The 20415-nt window shown below is 42.7% G+C and overlaps 1 protein-coding gene across 1 annotated transcript in view; it reads right to left on the bottom strand.

Annotated features, from left to right (window-relative positions):
• The window catches only part of EFHB (EF-hand domain family member B), a 58516-nt gene extending 43822 nt beyond the window's left edge, over window positions 1-14694 (bottom strand). The window contains exon 1 of the mRNA XM_088462725.1: window positions 14599-14694. Within this exon, the coding sequence (XP_088318851.1) occupies window positions 14599-14664 (66 nt within the window). The 5' untranslated portion in view covers window positions 14665-14694. The remainder of the gene's footprint in view (window positions 1-14598) is intronic.
• Between the last annotated feature and the right edge of the window lie 5721 nt (window positions 14695-20415).

Below are 20415 nucleotides of genomic sequence, written 5' to 3' on the forward strand. Positions count from 1 at the left end.
AAAGGCTAGACACACATAAAGAAAAATAGAATAAAAAAGTAGAAACACTGGGGCAATATGAAGACATACACATTGCTGGTGAATGGGGGGGAGAAAGTGGGACATGGAGACATATACACTGGAGACTGGGGAGCAGGGTAGGGTCTGAAGGGGGACATGGAGACATTATATAAACTGAAGACTAGGTTGGGGGTACAGTGCCTGAGGGGGACATGGAGACAAGGGGAATGAGCATCAGTTAGCAGTGGTGTGGATTTGGCATTTTGAATATGGTGCTGGCTTTGAGCCAATCAGAGCTCGCAGACCAGCATTCAGTCAGGAGCTGCCACTGCAGCGGCTCCTGGTTGGTTGCCGGTCCGTAATCACCAATTGACTCACGGCTGGTGACAAATTCGAAATGCCACCAGCACTGTTTCTCCATGACTGCCTGCAGGTCCGGCGCCAATCCGCACCATTGCCACCCAGGACCCCCTCTCTGTTCGGGCCCGGGACTTCAGTTCCAGCAGTTTCCCCCTGATGGCAGCCCTGGTTGTGTGGTAGAGAATTTAGCCAGTATGCTGGGGAAGGGTCTGTTGTAAATGATTGAACCTTGTCGTCTATAAAATGTTGCAAATTATGATTATGCACATATCATGTGTTTTTTTTCTCTACAGTAATCAGGATGAGTGACTACAGGGTTTAGTACATTTCCCTACAAACTTTGGAAAGTACATTGTCACCGTATTCACTTTTTGAACTTTCTTTCTTTTGTTTTATTTTTGGATGTAGAGTTTACATGTTCTCTTTAATTTATTAAAAATTTTTATTGTTGAATCTAATATTTCCTTTTTCTCAACATATTTTTATTCACCATTTTTCACTGGTGTGATTATTATCAATGAACCCTAACACCTGGGTGCTTATTATTTATATTACCATGTTGCAATGTATGCTGTTATTTAATGATTTTTGACCAATGTTCCAGTTATATTCCCTCCATGATAGCTGGCAGCACTGTGGCACACCTCTCAGCGCAAGGCCCCGCGGCCCTGTGTTGCAGGTGATATCTTCACGTTAGTGATGTCATCACACTGGCGCCGTGCGTTTCGGCAGACGCACGTTGATGACTTCAGGCCCACGGCAGGGGACACATGGAGAAACTGCACCTATCACTTCAGATAGACTGGTATATAGGTATGTATGTTTGTATATATCTGTGTTTTCCTAATAAAAGTCTTTGGGACTGAAACGTTGGACAGGACGTGACACAGTTGTCAGTGTGCATTCTTTTCTTCAGAGACCTGTGAGTGCTGCCTTCTTGTTGTAATTCTTGAATTGGTGGTTTCCTTTAGCACCCAGGAGGGCACCAGGGCATGTATTATTTTATGCAAGCGGAGTGCCTGTTCCATATGTTTGATAATAATTATGCTATATAAATAAAAAATAAGTAATAATAATAATACATTTATTGGAGATACCTATTTGATGTTAATAATAATAAGAATAATACATTCAGTTATTGGAGATACCTATTTGAGGTCACCAATGCAACTTTTGTCAGAAAGATTGATTGTCCCACATTTGTGAAAATGTGTAATTTCGTAAAGATGTTAAATCAATGGGAAAATAATTAAGGCAGAGGTTCCCAATCACAGTCCTCAAGGTTCCCCAACAGTTCAGGTTTTAGAGATATCCATGGTTGAGCATAGGTGATTTAATTAGTACCAAAGTCAATTTGATATAACCACCTGTGCTTAACCATGGATATCTCTAAAGGTGCGTACACACACAGTGATGTAAGTAATGAACAATTTTCGTTGAACAATTTTCGTTCAGTTTTTCCCTTGAAAAAGTGAACAAAAATCGTTTTACAAAGTAGTTGGATTTACTTTACTTAATAAACGATTTTCTGTGTGTTGAAGGAAAAATGTTGCAACTTCTATTGAAAATCGTTAAGTTGGCCAGTCTGACTGAACTACAAACTACAATCGACAAACGTGAATGCGCAGGAACGATAATCGTTCTTCGTTTTACACTGAACGATTTTTTTGAACGATTGAACGATAACGACGTCCTTACAGTTAAATCGTTAAAAAATTTGTTGTGGGCGTACGCACCTTAAAACCTGAAATGTTGGGGAACCTTGAGTACTGCGTTTGGGAACTTCAGAATTAAGCTATTAGCCACACATAAGCAGCACCATTTTAATTTGCTACTTAAATATACTTTGACATGTAAAGCACTGAAAAATTGATGAAAGTTTAAAACAACCTAAATAAACATCAGGTAACAGTAAAGGTGCATACACACACAATGATTTTTTGAACGATTATCGATAACGATATCGTTTATCGTTCAATCGTTGAAAAAATCATTCACTTTCGGAGTTTAAACGATGAACGATTATCGATCATGCGCGTTCATGTTTGTAGTTTGTAGTTCAGTCAGACTGACCAACTCAATGATTTTCAGTAAGGGAATATGCAAAAATCGTTTGTAGTTCAAAAAAATCATTCATTACATTTAGTAAATGAACGATTTTAGTAAACGATTTTCTTTCATTTTTCCCTTGAAAAAATGAACGAAAATCGTATACTAAAATCGTTCATTTACTACATCGTTGTGTGTGTATGCAGCTTTACTGTTGATGTTTTATATAAAGTCGAAACAGTGTTAAATTTAGATATAGCTCCCTTTCAAAATCAGATTAAAGTTCCTATTAGAAGAACAGTAGTGGACCGTCTGTTTTAGAACAGATAAATGTAAAGGGGATTTTGAGTTAAATAATACATAACTCTCAGTGTTTGTTTTTCTCTTTTAGATACATTTCAATGTTTAGATATAAAAGGTTTTAAGGCTCCAAGTACTGTGTGCCTCTGGGTACTCACCTCAAAATAGTAACAAAGTATAAATGATTAATCAAATAAAGGGCAAGTGAGAAAGAAACCAGCGATGGTTTGACAGTTATTCATCTTATCTGCTTTTTCTCATTCTGCCACAGGTTCCCATGGTATTTGCAGAGCATTGTTTGTGTATTTTGGCTTGTCCTGATATGGAGGGCACATTTTGTGAAAATATGTGTTGCCCCAGTATAAGAGAAGTCCCATAGAAAATATTGTGTCTTAGTTACATTCTAGCTACATTTAAACAGTGTACCAGGAATGCTAGATTACTACTTTTGTCACAGAGGAATTGGTATAACTCATGTACAGTGTCGCAGATTAAGCATAATGAAAGGGGATCGGTATGTATTACCGCAGACCGCATGGCCGTCAGTTCAAATACTGACAGCGCATGCCCGGCAGGGATGAAGATCCCGACTGCTGCTAAAGGTAAGTACCGCTAATCTTTTCCCCCCTAACCCTCCCTTAGGGGTGCCTAACCCTAACCTCCTCCCGGGGGTGCCTAACCCTAATCCCCCCTAAAAGGGGCCTAAACCTAAGTCCCCCCAGTAGCCCTAAACCTAACCCTCCCCCCCACGGCTGTCCGTGCCCAGCGCCGTGCTTACCTTCTATTGGTAAGCTGAGTGTCAGGCTCCCGGCATAGGTAAAACGACAGGCATCAGGATTTTGACGTCTGTCATTTGTAGCTTGCCGGGAAGCCGGCAGTCGGGATTGCCTCCGTTGGCTTGCCGACTGCTTCCCTAATGAAATGGGGTGGGAGGAATAACCACATCTGCTCATATCAGAACCTTTTTTAAACAGTTTTGGGGCTTAGTTGCACACTGACGTACAAGTATTGTCCAAATAGTCAGTGTACTATAGCAATGCAGTTTTTTTGCATCTTGTATTTTTAACGGTACAAAAAAAGAGAAACATTTTGAGCAAAAAAGATGCATGGTGCGGCTAAGTCGAAAGGTTCATATTTTGATAAAAGCACAAGAAAAGTTGTAAATGGGAATTATTTGTTCCATTAGTGTAATGACCCACCCAGGAGCCCACTTTACCTTCAGACACTTCGGGCTGTATTCAATTCAGAGCGAAAAGCCATTTTCGCATGGTTTTTGGTGAAAATTTTGCCTGAAAATTTATCTCCGAATTCAATTCCAGTCCGTTTTAGCCTATGAGAAAAGTCAATGCACTAAGAGCCTGATTCAGACCCGCTCGAGAGCGCTGAGCGCTCGCAAGCGGGTCGATGTTGGCCAAGTGCGCATGCGCATGAGGGAGCTGGCCCCGTCGTGCGCATGCGCCAGACCCGCATAGCGACGGGCAAGCTGTTGCTATGGGTCTCGCTACAAAGGGGGCATGCTCTCGATGGTGAGTGACAGCACGCCCCCTTTGGTGGGCGTGCCGGGGGCGTTGCTGCCCAGACGGAGGCGTTCCCATGGGAACGCCTACCGTCTGGGGCCGGCCCCACTGACATCACAAGTGATGTCAGTGATGTCCAGGGCTTGCGGCAGACGAGACCCTACCACAAGGGTCTTGTCGCAAGCCCGATGGTCGCAATGGTCTTGACCATCGCGACCATCTTTTTGGCTGCTCGCTATAGCTGTGGGTGGTCACCCACAGCTATGCGAGCAGCCAGGAGGCCGCTCTAAAATAAGAGAGGGAGGGCACTGATTCAGAGCGAGCGCTCTGAAAGAGCGTCCGGCTCTGAATCAGGCCCTAAAATAGGCAAAACTTTTTCTCCACAGAATAGCAGGTGAAAAGAAGTGCAAAATCTATATTTTGAGGTGCAGATGTTGGGAAACCACTCAGAACCCTTGGCACACCACCCAAAGGACAATTCATCCAAAAAAAATAAATAATTCCAGGAACAGTCCAAACAACGCATTAGAAATTTGAGGCAAAAATGAAAAAAGTGGGGGGACAACTTCAAAAACTAGCGAAATAAGCTTCTGGGGGTACTCTAAGAAGTGGACAAGTATTTTGGGGATTGCAGGTGCTTGTATGATGGAGGAATTTCACTTTTTCTAAAACTTCACTTTAGAGACATTAAAATATGCTAGTAACCATTTTCAAGCACCCCAAATTTGATGGAACTACTTATTTGCCCCAAAAAACACAGCTTTATGCCATTCTTCATCACTTTTACCTAGACGCTAATAGCAAGCAATTACCACTACTTAAGTACCCTAACTAGTTTAATTAGGGCTAATACTATACTACCATAATGATTTCCGAAGTCAGACCATCTTTTTCAGTGGTACAGAGTGATTCCCCCAATTCAACCTGCACTTTTTGCCTTCTTCACATTCAACGGGTCCCGTTTTCGCCTGTTTGACAATTGAATACGGAGTAAATAAGGAGCACACACGAAAAGTGTTCACGTCCAAAACACGCGAAGGCGGCAAAAAGTCAGGCAGGCGGAACTTTCTTGCCGATGCGAATCTAATTGAATATGGCCCTTCATAGCATGGTGACTTTACTGAAAGGCAAGTTCCCCATCAAAACTTGGACATGAAATGGACCCCAGACTCAGAAAATAAATGCAATCTTGGCTGAAAAGTACAATTTTAATATTACAGGAACGGAGCAATGAACGTACCCATGACTCAGTACTTTTAGCAAAGTAATGATGGGTACAGACTGCCAGATATAATAGCTGATCATTTGATTGGCCAAAATATCATGTGTTCATCGGCCAGTGCGTACCAGCGAACTGTATGTGAACAACGTCATTCACAGACATATCACATCGGCTGTGCCTCACAGCCAATGGCAGATATATCCTCCCGTACAATTGCTGAACTAAATAACCTTATTACTGTTTTTTTGTACACTTGTATAAATACTTTATACTCCTGCATTTTATTCCCTATGCTATTATTCAATAACATTTTGTTATGTCATAAATGTGTTTTGTATAAGTTTATTTAACACATTTAAAGATTGCTGTTTTGTTATCGCTACTTATGAATAAACATTAATATTTTCTCCTCTTCTGTCAGACTAGGTAGGAGTAATTTCTCCAAGATGTTATGGGCATACATTCAGTATTACTCCTACCTATTCTGACGGAAACATACACAAAACACATGTATGACATAAAAGTTTATCGAGTGACAGCATAGGAAATAAAGTGCAGAAAGATATTGCAGTTAATGACAATGTGGAGGCATATAAATTAATAAAAATAACAAGTAAATGTGTATATAATGCTATCCAGATCAACAGTAGGATGTTTGTTAGAACAGATTACAGTGTATTAAATGTGTTACAATGTACTTGAAACACTGTATAGGGGCCTATCCATTAGAAGAGTTTTTTTTTGTGAAAGACCAAAGACTTTTCCTGCCAACAAAAAGTCTTTCATGCAAAAAATCTTTCACAACAATGAAAGACTTTGTGAGCGATATCTTTAAAGACCAAGGACCAAGGATTGTCGCTGAAGAGACAAGGGAGTGGAAATTTTTAATGAATGCAGTGAATATTCAGTAAAGAAGGTGTAAAAAGTCGTTTGCCATTCACCGTTAGTCATTCACTTCATATCCACTGAACGACATTTCTAAAATCGTTCAGCAATATGCAGAAATTGACCAGTGTGTTAGAACGGCAAAAGACTTCTTTTGTCGATCGCAGGAGTGCGCGGAGCAGGACGTTTGCAGCCTATCCATTAGACGACTTTTTGAACGATCCAACCAAAACCTCCTGGTTTTGGTCGGATCATTAATAAAAATCATGTAATGGATAGGCCCCTTATAACTGTATTACATCATCCTGTTACAATTGGCAATAGTACAGTCAACAATATGTGATCTGACCAAATCAATGGTATACATAATTAACAATTTTTTCTGCTTTTACACCTTGTGAATAATTGTGCATGACCACCCTTTTTGTCTCTTCAGACAGTCCCTGTAACTTAGTTTCAAAAAAATTTTGTTTTGTTTTTTTATTTTAAAATTTCACCTATTTATGGGTTATATGTTTGTTATAATTTTATATGGAATTTAATAAAGGTTATAATTTATTTGTGTGACTAGTGCACCACATCACGATCCTTGTTTTTTGATACCCGATATCTTTTTATAGTGGGTAGCACCTCTTCAGTAATTAATAAATTGAAATGTAAATTGTGTATTGAATAGAAGGTCATGGACTGGTGTGCTTGTCTCTCCTTTTCCAATTGCAAGATTTGCCAGATTTGCCGGGAAGGTTCCCGTCTCATATAAGACTTGATGAAAATGTACCACATGTTTTAGATGTTGTGGCTTGGACTATGTTGCTGCTAATTATCCACTTACCTCTCAACCTAAGCAATGTGATGCTGCAATAGTAGAGTATCTTTCTTTGCTCAGCTAGCCTGCACAGTGCAGACCAACAGGCTGACCCCGATAAACAAATGTGTATAAATCACTGTAGAAGGCAAATTGTTAGAGGCTCTATTAGATTCTGGTGCCTGGTTACCCTTTTAAAAGCTGAGTTGGTAAACCCCTCAATACATCAGGAGAAAACTGTTGGTGTAACCTGCATCCATGGGATACTGTGTATTATAAATAATACTGCTGAAGTGAACATAGAAACACAATGTGTTCCCACAGTAGTCACTGTGGGATTGGTACCTTATTTTTGATAGGATTGTGTCCTTATTTTGTATCTGGCCTGCCATACCTCTATGCTACCAGAGGTGTTGCTCATGTATTCAGACATTTTCTACTTTCATGCAAAAGCCTCTGTTTAATCACCTGCACCTGTGTCACTTACTATTTACTCCTGCCCTTGACCATGCATCTTGCTGGTCATTGTTTTCCCTGGGTGTATTCTTCCATGTTCCAGCCACCCTGTTCTTGTGCCTTGGACATCCTGACAACCAGTGCTGTTCCCTGGGTCTGACAGACTACCATCGTTTCTAGCTCACAATTTTGGGTATATTTACTAAGGTGCGGGTTTTTAGAAGTGGTTTTGTTGCCCATAGCAACCAATCAGATTCTAGCTATTACCTTCTAGAAGGTGCTAGATAAATGTTAAGCAGAATCTGATTGGTTGCTATGGGCAACAAAACCACTTCTAAAAACCCACACCTTAGTAAATATACCCCTTTGTCTGAATTTCCCAGACGTTAAGGTTACTTGTGTTTATGTTTTTTCTGCTTTGCCTGGGACTGTCTGCTCAGTTCACCTGCTATCCAGCCACACCCAAATTTTCCTGCTATACTGAACTTGGTTTGTTTATATCCTGCATTGTCTGGACTATATTTTGTTACAATTAAACAGTTAAACTTCACTGTGCTCCTGATTTCCATAGCTGTCATTTCTAGTATCCATTTGCATAACAATTTGATGTTTAATGCTATATTGGGAAGAAATTATTCCCACTTCTGTAAGCTGTGGGAAATCCAACTTGTTACAGAAGTAAATAACCCAGACCCGTTTGATAATGTTACTGATACAATTTTAGTGGGAGTTTTCCCCAAGTCTGAAGTGCTACCCTTTGCAAGCATGGTGAGGGAGTCAGAGTGACAAGAGCAGCAGTGTGACACAAAGTGGTGTACCTCCTGCTGAAGTAGGAAACCTTGTTGAGCTAGTTGACTGTATGCCTTGCCTGTATGATCTTGAAGTAAGAAAATAGGAGGTCTATTTACTAAGCCTTGGATGAACATAAAGTGTACGGAGTGAAAATACCAACTAACCAGCTCCTATCAGTTTTCAAATACAGCCTGTTACATGGCAGCTAGGAGCTGATTGGCTGGTACTTTATCTCTGTTCACTTTACCTCTATCCAAGGCTTAGTAAATAGAGCCCTTAATCTTTGACTTCAAGCAGTTAAACAACCCACCTCTAGTAAAGGCTAGAAAGAATGTAAAAGTGGTTGATGGAAACCCAGTAGAACCTGATAGGTTGTCATAATCTCATATGGCAGTATCTACCAACTGTCCAAGAAAGGAGAAGACATTGTGGAACAATCAATAGTTCCAAAGTCATATACAAGAACAGTGTTAGACCTTGCTCATGGTCACATAACTGTAAGACATCGAGGAGTAGAAAAAACTTCTGAGAGACTTTACAGAGTATTTGTCAGGATGCAACCTGAGATCGGCCGCTACTCACCTCCTCGCCGGCATACTTGGGCTTAGGCGTTCAGTCGCTGGGAGTGGAGGTGAGTGGTAGCTGAGTATTCTCCCCAGGGTCTGCTAGGGCTTCCATGCGTGCGTCCTGGTTCCCGTGGTGGCGCGCATAGGCGCAGCCATGCTAGTCCATATCACCTGACTAGTCTCTCCCAATGGTAGTCCTGCAGTCAATCAGCTGATCTTCTGATCCAATGACCAACTGCCTAGGGGTATTTACTGTAGCTCTGAATCCAGGAACAGGAAATTGCCTGATCAACTTCATCTCTTCAGTTACTGCAAGTCATCAGTGATCCAGAGACTGAGTACTACTCCTTACTCCAGGCTCCCCATTGTTTTCAACTTCCAGTGTTTACCAGTGATTCTCTCTCCAGTGTGCAGTTAAAATGATTATCAGTATTCTGAGTTTCCCTTTTCATGCTGATTTCCCTGAGTTATAAGTATTTGTTCCCTTGCTAATTTCTCTGAGTACATGTCCAGTCCTCTCCCTGTGTAACATGCTTAATGTCAAGTTTAGCTACCTGGAGTCCGTCACTGAGGGGCTGGAAGTTGTGGTCACGGGTCAAGGAAGGAATCAGGAGCGAGGGGCCTGGATGTTCAGTTTCCTTGTCCACAAGCATCGAATTTTGACGAGACCTGACCTAGGGTGCAGAGTCTAACCTGCCGGCAGGTGTTCACAAGTGACCCCCTCCAAGTGGGATATGGGTTTCAGCTGCACCCGGCAAGCAGATTGCGGTCCCCAGGTCAGGGATCCAATGCGAGTGGGAATGGAAAAAGACACACCACTTTGGCACACTGGAAAGCGGGTCGCAAGCGGGTCGATGTTGCCCCACTGCGCATACGCACGACGGAGGGAGCTCCGTCGTGCGCATGCGCGAGACCCAGATAGCGACGGGCTCTCCGTCGCTCCGGGTCTCGCACCAAAGGGGGTGTGCTGTCGATGTTGATTGACAGCACGCCCCCTTTGGTGGGCATGCTGGGGGCGTGGCTGCCAGACGGAGTACCGTCTGAAGCTGGCCCCACTGACATCACTAGTGATGTCAGTGGGAGTGATCTTGGCTCTGATAGAGCCAAAATCACTCCAGGGCTTGCGACAGCGAGACCCTACCGCAGGGTCTCTGTCGCAAGCCCGATGGTCGTGATGGACCAGGTAAAGGTATTCTGGTGCACTGCTGCACCAAAAAGGTGGCACTTGGAGTTGTACACAGACAAAGACAAGGATATGGCACTTGTAAATATTACACAGGTAAAGGCACTTGAAATGGCAAACACAGGCAAGAGGTGTTCTGTAGCTCTGCTATACCAGGGTATGGCACTTGTTAATAACACACAGGTAAAGGCAAATGAAATGGCAAACACAGGCAAAAGGTCTTCTGTAGCTCTGCTGTAACAGGATATACTTGTAAATAACACACAGGTAAAGGCACTTGAAATAATCACTAGGACTCGGTACATAGGTAATGTACTGAGAATACACTGGAAATACCACTGGGAAGAGTCTCTGGAAGATTGCATGTGAAGCCTGGAACAATGCAAACAGCAACCATCTGGGAATAACTAAGTTGATCAGGCAATTTCCTGTTCACCTGGAGTCCTGTTTATAACCGCAGGTAGCTGTCCATTGGAAGAGCAATGACACAGCTACCACTGGATAACGATCTATCAGGTGATTCAGCCAAGATGGCTGCACCCACGACCATCGCCGCAGGAACTTCGACATGGAGGATTGCATGACAGTCACCTGGGCCCCGGGGAGAATACTCAGCAAGTCACCTACCGCTGCACCTGACGTCTCACTGCTCACGCTAGTGAGAAGCTGGCGCACGGTAAGTAACAGCCGATCCCAGGCAGAATCCTGAGTTATAAGTATTTGTTCTCATGCTAATTTTTCTGAGTACATGTCCAGCTCTCACATAGTTCCAGGGCAAGCCTGCGTCTGGTTCATTTCCACTATCCTTCCATTTCCAGTGTTTCCCAGTGCCATCAAATTTCTACTAAGTCCCCAATTTGTCTCATTGCTAGTAATTTCTAGTGTTACCACAGCATTTAGTAAACCTTTAGTGTTATTATATTTCTGTCTTCTGCCACTCCCAGGCACCTGTCCAGAGGGCCGCGAACTGCTCACTTGGTGCGACAAAACCCAAATCCAATTAGGAGGGGTCACTGGTGAAGACCACCAAGTGGGTTAGATTCCGCGCCTCTGGGCAGGTCTAGCCAGGGGCGGAATGGGATGGAAGACCAGCCCGGGAAATTTAATGGAGGCAGCCCTGATGGGGGTGTGGTCTATTGAGGGGGGCAGGATCCCTCAAGGGCCTGATTCTAAGTTGAACACAGTTGCGGCCTTACTTGCGTCTTTGCTGCTGTTGGGTTGGCAAAAACAAACACATTGGTACTCACAGAGAAAAAAAAACATACTGGCACCCACAACAAAAAAATAAAACATTGGCCACCAACATAAAAAAAAAACACATTGGCCCCCACAGGGAAAATAAACTAAAAAACAAGTACACTCCCCCACAGGAAAATAATAACACACTGGTACCCACAAGAAAAAAAAATACATAATTGCCCCAGTCCCCCACAGAAGACTGATCTATCTGCAGCACTTCCTGACATGCTTGGCTCTGCCCCCCAAGAACGATGTGTGTTCAGCAGTCCTGGTACAATAACTGCTGGGCGCTGTGTTGCCCATGCTGGCAGTAGCGCCATGGTATGTAACCTGGGTTGGGGGGGCAGTGTCTAGAGGGCCGGGGGGTAGTGTATGTCCCTGGGGCCGGAGAGGTTGGTTGTGGTAGTAGGGCAGGTAGTGTATGTCTCTGGGGCCGGGGAGAGTGTGGGGACGTAGGGAGGAGAATGTATGTCCCTGAGGGGGTAGTTTAGGTCTATGGTGTCGGGGTGGGGGTGCAAGGTTGTTTAGTATATGTACCTAGGGCTGGGGGAGTTGGGCAAGTAGTACATGCTCTCTTATATTACATCATCACTTCACTGGGCATGACAAACATATAATTATGTTATATATTATATCTATTATGGCGGAGGGGGGGAGATCAGTGAGGGGTAATACATTTACCTAGGCAGGGGGGTTATATGGGCATGACAAGTAAACTTACATTTATTATATATTACATTTATTAAGGTGGGGGTATCAGGATTGGGCAGGTAGTACATGGGTATGGGGGTTATATGCGCATGACAAATAAACATTTATTTTCTAGATTATATTTAATTGGTCGAGGAGGGTGTCAGGATCGGATAGTTAATATATGTATCTGTGCAAGGGGTTCATATGGGCATGACAACCATATTTATTTTATATATTATATTATACTACTTAGGTGGGGGGGCGGGGAAGATCATGATCGGGTGGGTAGTACATGTACCTGGGGTGGAGGGGAGGAGTGTATGTCACATTGGCCAGGAGGATGGAGGCAGTTTATGTCTAGGGGAGTGGGCAGAATAAACTCAATGCGATCCGCCACTGCTTCCGGCCGCCGGCGCCACCTCCAATGGTTTACCGGCTTGCTGCTGGCACTTTGCTGCTGCATCTGCACACACTGGACCTCATTCAGACCCGGTCGCAAGCGCTGAGCGCTCACAACCGGGTCGATGTTTAAGGCCCTGCGCACGCGCAGCGGCCGCACTGCGCGTGCGCAAGTCCCGGAGCGAGAGAGAAATTCTCACTACAAAAGCAGCGGCTGTCGATGTTGATCAACAGCTCCATGGTCACGATGGTAACCCACAGCTTAGCTAGCGACCAGGAGGCCGCACTTGAAAAGTCAAGCGGCCGCCCTCATTCAGAGCGAGCGTTCGCTTCTTGCGACCGCCTCTGAATGAGGGCCACTGTCTGAATGTAGTGACGATCTTTCTGCAGGTCGGAGGCTGGAGGCGGGCTGCAGGGGGCTGGAGGCGGAACAGTTAGTGGTGACTGACGGCGCGGCTCCGCAAAGGCTTATGGGCAGCAGCTCCCCTGTCGGCCTTTCTTTTTCTTCTAACTTTTGAGCTGCCTTCTGCTGCGCTTGAGCAGAAGCTGTGCAGCTGCCCGATCGGAGCTGAGCTCTGATCGCGGCAGTGGGATGGGGGAGCGTAGGTCTGGAGGAGAGGGGGGGGGGCAATCAATGAAGGGCGTCCGCAGCCATAAAAGGGACCGGCCCAGCGGGAACTGTCCCGGCGGCCCAATCTGTCCCTGGGTCTAGCCGAACCTGGGTTTGGCTGCAATAGTAAGACATTTCCACTGTCACCTCCATCAGTTACTGCTCTACCACCCTAACACCTCGATTCTTGGCCTCAACAGAGGTGTCCCTAGTGCCCGGTTGTGACAGTATTTACTGACCAGGAATCCAGTTAAATGTATCAGAATACATGTCAGTACCATGCTCCCTGGCAACATGATACAGTTCACTTTTCCCATTACCCACTATAGAAGTCCCATTTAAGAATAGTTTGGTTGGACCTTTAATAAAGTCTGGCCTGGGTCTTCAGTATATTTTAGTAGCAATGGATTATGATACCAGATACCCGAAAGTGATACCATTGTGCAATACATTGACAAAGACAATTTCTAGGGAAATAGCACATGTCTTTAGCAGAGTGGGAAGGAATTCCTAACTGACCAGAGTGGGAAAGAATTCCTAACATACTTTGTGACACATAATTTGTGTCACAAATTATGAAAGAGTTGTGCCTCCTGTTTAAGGTTATTTAACTAAAGACCTCCTTGTCCTTGTATCAGCCTCAGAGTGCTTTGCTCGCACAAGCGTACTATTTTCAGAGGCTATGGGTGTTCACAAAAGGGAGAAACGAGCAGGGCAGGGTAGGGTAGAAAAGGGTATACACTGCAGTTACATGGGGGGTAAGATAGAATGAAAAAATAGTTATAAGAGCAGGCTGGGAGGCTGAGGATGAAAGTCTGGCAGAAGAGGGGAGAAACCCAAGAATATTCCTGACTGCGAGTAAGGGAAGTAGGTAATTAGGGACAAGTTAAGGTGGCCGTCACAAGCAGAGTGAAAAGAGGAAGAAGAAGATGTGAGAAAATGAGGTTGGAAATGTAGGAAGGAGAGCAGGGCCGGAGCTAGGGTGTTCAAATCCCCCCTCCCCCGCAAACTATATATGTGTGCCCCCCTACAAATATGAATAAATAAACAAAATAACAGCACTGTGGATGTCTTTACCAGATAAATAAATGCAAATTTGCCAGTGGAAAATGTACATCATAATAATTTAATATAGAAAAAATAGTAACATATAAACAGCCAATAGAATACTTAATAACAATAATACATGCCAGTAAAATATATTAGTGCCTTGGATAGCAATTGAAACACTGTGCGCCAAATGTAATAGGGTGAGAGTTTAGAAAATGTGACAGTTTCTCACACTTTTTAAACTTGGCCAAAGTAATAGAGTCCGAATATAAAGCAACAGAGCAAAGTCGCATGTTTTTCAGACTCAAAAAACTCTCACGATTTAAAATCTCATCCAGAACTCTCACATTTTCTAAACTTTCACCCTATTACATTTGGCCCTTTATCAGCTAACTGCAACAATCCTTAAAAAAGGAAGAATAGTTACAAAATATTTCATTAAAAATGAATGATGGATAATCTGGATGCCCACCTTGGCTAAACTTTTGAGATTCCAGGGTAATCCAGAGCGGTACATTTGTAGTACTGAAACCAACATCAACGTCCAGCCGTGGAAACAATCTGTGATTAATCTCACCTTCTCCTGCCCACTGGAAATTGTTAATATACTGTAGTATGCCCACTGTATAACTCGGGCATCAATAGAGGGCTGTCAATGAGGTTTATTTCAGGCACTTCCCTGTATCTCATGCTCACAGTTTTCAGTCACCGCAGCCGCTGTAAGCAGTATCTCACCTGAGGGTGAAAACAATACCATGATCTATCCACAGATCAAAAAAAGTTGATGCAAATAACTTTGTTCACTATAATAATGCACACTGTACCTCAGAGTCAACTTTTCTCAGCCAATCGAAAAGAAATGATTAATAACTTTTCTGAAAGAGGATACCCTAAATTCTTACTAGAAAAGGCCCTCTTGGAAGTTAGCCAAATGGATAAGGAAAATCTTTTAGCATGATCCAAGGATAATACAGTAGATAGATTTGGGATACATGCAACAACTAATATGCACGTCGAGAACATACCATATACTGTATATGCAAATACAACAAATCAGCATACCTAATAAAAAAGAACTAACTCTTGCTAAAAAGAGATCCAGTCCTGAAGGACATAATCACAGATAATCCAGTGGTGATATTTAAGAAAAATAGAAACATCTTGGCACCCAGCTTCCTTAAACCCAATAACAACAAGAGTAATAAAGGTGGAACCTCGTGGTGGGTTTCTATAAATGTGACAGTACACGCTGTATCATGTGTCCATATGCCAGAAATAAAACCAAAGAAGTGTTTTTACAGTTTTCCAGTAAAACATATAAATTAAGGGAATTTCTAAACTGTAAAACTCAGCATGTCATATTTCTATTACAATGCAGTTGTAATTATCCTGTATAGGAAGGACTACCAGTAATCTCAAATTACGGTTTGGAGAACATAGATATGTCTGTGACCTAGTTACCTTATTGTTATTCATTCTGTTTATGTATGGGTTCGCATTATTTTCACTAATGGTGGGTAGTGTCTACTTATTATTTTTAGTGATATGTATACCAGAATTCATATTTAAATGTATTACACATTAAATGCAAAATATCACTACAGATTATTTAACATTGATACCTTTAGTTAATGCCCTCTTTTTTTTAACTATATGCTTTAGTTTACGTTCTTTAAAAAAAAAAATAATAATAATAATGATTGTATTATTATAATTTGTCTATAAATGTTCACATATGGGAAATACTGTAATGGGTAAGCCTTTCTCAGCAGCTTTTTATTTTTTTATCTTTATTCATATTAGATTTTTCTTTTTATGCGCTTTGCAACTGTGCCAATATTTTTAATTATTTATGGTTTTGCATATGTGCAAATGGTTTGAGATTAGTAAGCCACCAACATCACACACAGGTGCTTATTGAATTAAGACAGGTATATTAAGGATTCGAGTCAACCTTCTGCACACACCCCTCTGAGGAAATCCCCTTATTATGCTTCTTTTCTCCTGCTATTCAGAGGCAAATCTTTTTCACCTATTACATTGCATTGACTTTCTGCGTACGCGAAACCCGGCTGGAATTGAATACGGAGATAAGTTTCCGCCACGTGAAAAGCTCGGTCCGCTATACTTTTCCGCGGATCTCTGCTTTTCGCTTCTAATTGAATTTGGCCCTTATTTGGTAAAGACAACCAGAGCGCTGTTATATTGTTTATTTATTCATTTTTGTTTTGGTTGCAACCACGATAACAGCATTGAGGTGTTCTCTATGCCCTTATTATTGGTACAACTACTGATTTAGATTTTGATAAATTCTTCTGTAATTGTATTCATTATTATTGAGATTCCTTCCAAGCGCCGGAGGTTAATATACAAATTAGGGACACTATATATAATCAGGGAAGTGCAGTCAGGGTAGCCTCCCGTCATACTCCAACCCCTATCATACTCCCTGTGTCATGCTCCACAGTTTTGATATAAAAACTGTGTTTCTATACATGTGTGTCTCCCCAGCCAATGACCTCACCGCATGTCACTGATATATATATATATATATATATATATGTGGGGGTGTTTGTGGCATCTGCCAGTGCCTTTACTGATTTGAGCATTCACCTGCTACAATCTGGGGAGGAGGGGGGGGCAGAGTGCTTTGGGATGGCAGTAGGCGGGGCTAGGGGGTATAGGATGTGTGTTGGGAATGCCAAACCCTTTACTGATTCTAGCTTTCACCTACATTCACCTGCTACAATGGAGGAGGGGGGGTGCTTTGCAGTCCAGGAGGGTTAAACTTGCCACATCAGTTACATTGACTGACTGGGGGGGATTTGGCATACACTGACTGGGGGTGGGTGGGGTGGGCTTTGGCATACACTGACTGGGGGTGGGTGGGGTGGGCTTTGGCATACACTGACTAGGGGTGGGTGGGGCTTTGGCATACACTGACTGACTTGGTGGCGATTGTTTGAGGAAAGGGGAGACCCAAACCGGTGTCTTGTTTAGGGCCCCATGAGGTCTAAATTCGCCTCTGATTGTATCCATCTCTGAATCTGTTAGTTCTTATAATTGATGTGTTGAAAACAGGAAACATGGGCAAGCAAAGGATCTGCACAGCTTTGATAAGGGCCAAAATGTGATGGCTAGGCGACTGGGCCAGTGCATCTCCAAAGCGGCAGGTCTTGTGGGGTGTCAGTGGTTAGTACCTACCAAAAGTAGTCTATCGAAGGACAACCAGTGAACTGGCGACAGGGTCATGGGCGTCCAATGCTCATTGATTGGGAGCGAAGCTGCGTTGCTGCAGACCAGTCAGAGTTACAGCGGGGCGGAGCTTAATGATGCGAGGTGCCCGTCCCCGTTAGCAACCTGCTGTTGCATCAGAAGTGTAAGTATATACAGTCAGGTGCATAAATATTGGGACATTGACAGAATTTTCAGATTTTGGGCTCTATTCACCACCACAATGGCTTTGAAATGAAACAAACAAGATGTGATTTAACTGCAGACTTTCAGATTTAATTTGAGGATAACTACATCCAAATCAGGTGAACGGTGTAGGAATTACAACGGTTTCTATATGTGCCTCCCACTTTTTAAGGGGCCAAAAGTAATAGGACAAACTAAACAATCCTAAATCTAACATTCACTTTTTAATACTTTGTTGCAAATCCTTTGCAGGCAATTACAGCCTGAAGTCTGGAACGCATAGACATCACCAGACGCTGGGTTTCATCCCTGGTGATGCTCTGCCAGGCCTCTACTGCAAATGGCTTCAGTTCCTGCTTGTTTTTGGGGCATTTTCCCTTCAGTTTTGGCTTCATCAAGTGAAATGCATGCTCAATCGGATTCAGGTCAGGGGATTGACTTGGCCATTGCATAACATTCCAATTTTTAGCCTTAAAAAACTCTTTGGGTGCTTTTGCAGTATGCTTCGGGTCATTGTCCATCTGCACTGTGAAGCGCCGTCCAATGAGTTCTGAAGCATTTGAGTGAATATGAGCATATAATATTGCCCGAAACACTTCAGAATTCATTCTGCTGCTTTTGTCAGCAGTCACATCATCAATAAATACAAGGGAACCAGTTCCATTGGCAGCCATACATGCCCACGCCATGACACTACCACCACCATGCTTCACTGATGAGGTGGTATGTTTTGGATCATGAGCAGTTCCTTTCCTTCTCTTCTCTTCCCATCACTCTGGTACAAGTTGATCTTTGTCTCATCTGTCCATAGGATGTTGTTCCAGAACTGTAATGGCTTTTTTAGATGTTGTTTGGCAAACTCTAATCTGGTCTTCCTGTTTTTGTGGCTCACCAATGGTTTGCATCTTGTGGTGAACCCTCTATATTCACTCTTGTGAACTCTTCTCTTCATTGTTGACTTTGACACATATACATCTACCTCCTGGAGAGTGTTCTTGATTTGGCCAACTGTCGTGAAGGGGTTTTTCTTCACCAGAGAAATAATTATTATGTCATCCACCACAGTTGTTTTCGATGGTCTTCCGGGTCTTTTGGTGTTGCAGAGCTCTCCGGTGCGCTCTTTTTAAGAATGTTCCAAACAGTTGATTTGGCCACACCTAATGTTTTTGCTATCTCTCTGATGGGTTTGTTTTGATTTTTCAGCCTAATGATGGCTACCTTCACTGATAGTGACAGCTCTTTGGATCTCATATTGAGAGTCGACAGCAACTGATTCCAAATGCAAATGTCACACCTAGAATCAACTCCAGACCTTTTACCTGCTTAATTGATAATGAAATAACGAGGGAATAGCCCACACCTGTCCATGAAATAGCTTTTGAGATGATAGTCCCATTACTTTTGGCCCCTTAAAAAGTGGGAGGCACATATTGAAACTGTTGTAATTCCTACACCGTTCACCCGATTTGGATGTAATTACCCTCAAATTAAATCTTAAAGTCTGCAGTTAAAGCACATCTTGTTTGTTTCATTTCAAAACCATTGTGGTGGTGAATAGAGACCAAAATCTGAAAATTCTGTCAATGTCCCAATATTTATGGACCTGACTGTATGTGTTTTAGTGTGTGCATGTTAATGTGTATGTATGTGTTAGTGTGTATATGTGTATGTATGTATATATATATATATATGTGTGTGTGTGTGTGTTAGTGTATACTGTATATGTGTTAGTGTGTGTATATATGTAAATTGATATGTGTATGTTACATATAATATATACATGTTTGTGTATGTATGTGTGTTTATATATATATATATATATATAATTATGTATATATATTTAGGGCCGTATTCAATTACAAACGAAAAGCCGAGATCCACTGAAAAGTAACTTATCTCTGTATTCAATTCCAGACGGGTTTCGCGTACGTGGAAAGTCAATGCAATGTAATAGCCGAAAAAGATTTGCCTCTGAATATCAGGAGAAAAGGGGAAACCACTCAGAACTCTTGGGACAGTCCCCCATAGGACAACTGGGTCAAAAAATCCCATGAAAAAACTGAAGAACACCCCAAAAAAGTACTTTCAATTTGGGGGCAAAAAAGCACAGAGTGGGGGGACAGCTTCAAAAACTAGAGAAATAAGGTTCTGGGGTGTTCTAAGAAGGGGCCACTGTGCTTGTATGATGGAGGAATTTCACTTTTATTAAAACATCACTTTAGAGACATAAAAATATGCTAGTATCCATTTTGAAGTACCCAGAATTTGACAGGACTACTTATTTTCACCTAAAAATACTGCTTAATGCCATTCTTCACCACTTATGCAAAGACACTAATTAGAAGCTACTGGAACAAATTAAGTACCCCAAATAGCTTTAACAGGGCTATTCGGGCACATCTATATTGATCCCCAATGCTAGTGCATCTTTTTTGGGAGTTCAGGCTGATTTCCCCATTTCCGACAGCACTTTCCGCTTATTCCGACATCGCGGCTTGCCGTTTTCGTGTGGCTTGGAATTGAAAAAGGCGAATAGCGGGGGCGCGCACGATAAGTTTCCGCGTCCAAAACTCGCGATGTAGGTGGAAAGTCGGGCAGGCAAAACTTTGTCACGGACACAAAACTAATTGAATACCGCCCTAAGTGTGTGTGTGTATATATATATATATAAAATTTGAAAATCCACCCCCCCTCCCCAGAAAACTCTGTGTTTGTCCCTGGCCTCTGGGCTCTTTCTCTGCCTGGGGCTCATGTGCCCTCAATACTGCAGCAGCACAAGCTTCTGCCAGGGGGACACATGAACTGGGCTTCCAAAATTCCTCAGGGTCCGGGACCCCTCAGAATATTGGGGCCCTGTACAAATGTCCTC

This window comes from Taudactylus pleione, unplaced genomic scaffold (genome assembly GCF_031769625.1).
Source record: "Taudactylus pleione unplaced genomic scaffold, aTauple2 ptg000053l, whole genome shotgun sequence".
In the NCBI taxonomy this organism is placed as follows: Eukaryota; Metazoa; Chordata; class Amphibia; order Anura; family Myobatrachidae; genus Taudactylus; species Taudactylus pleione.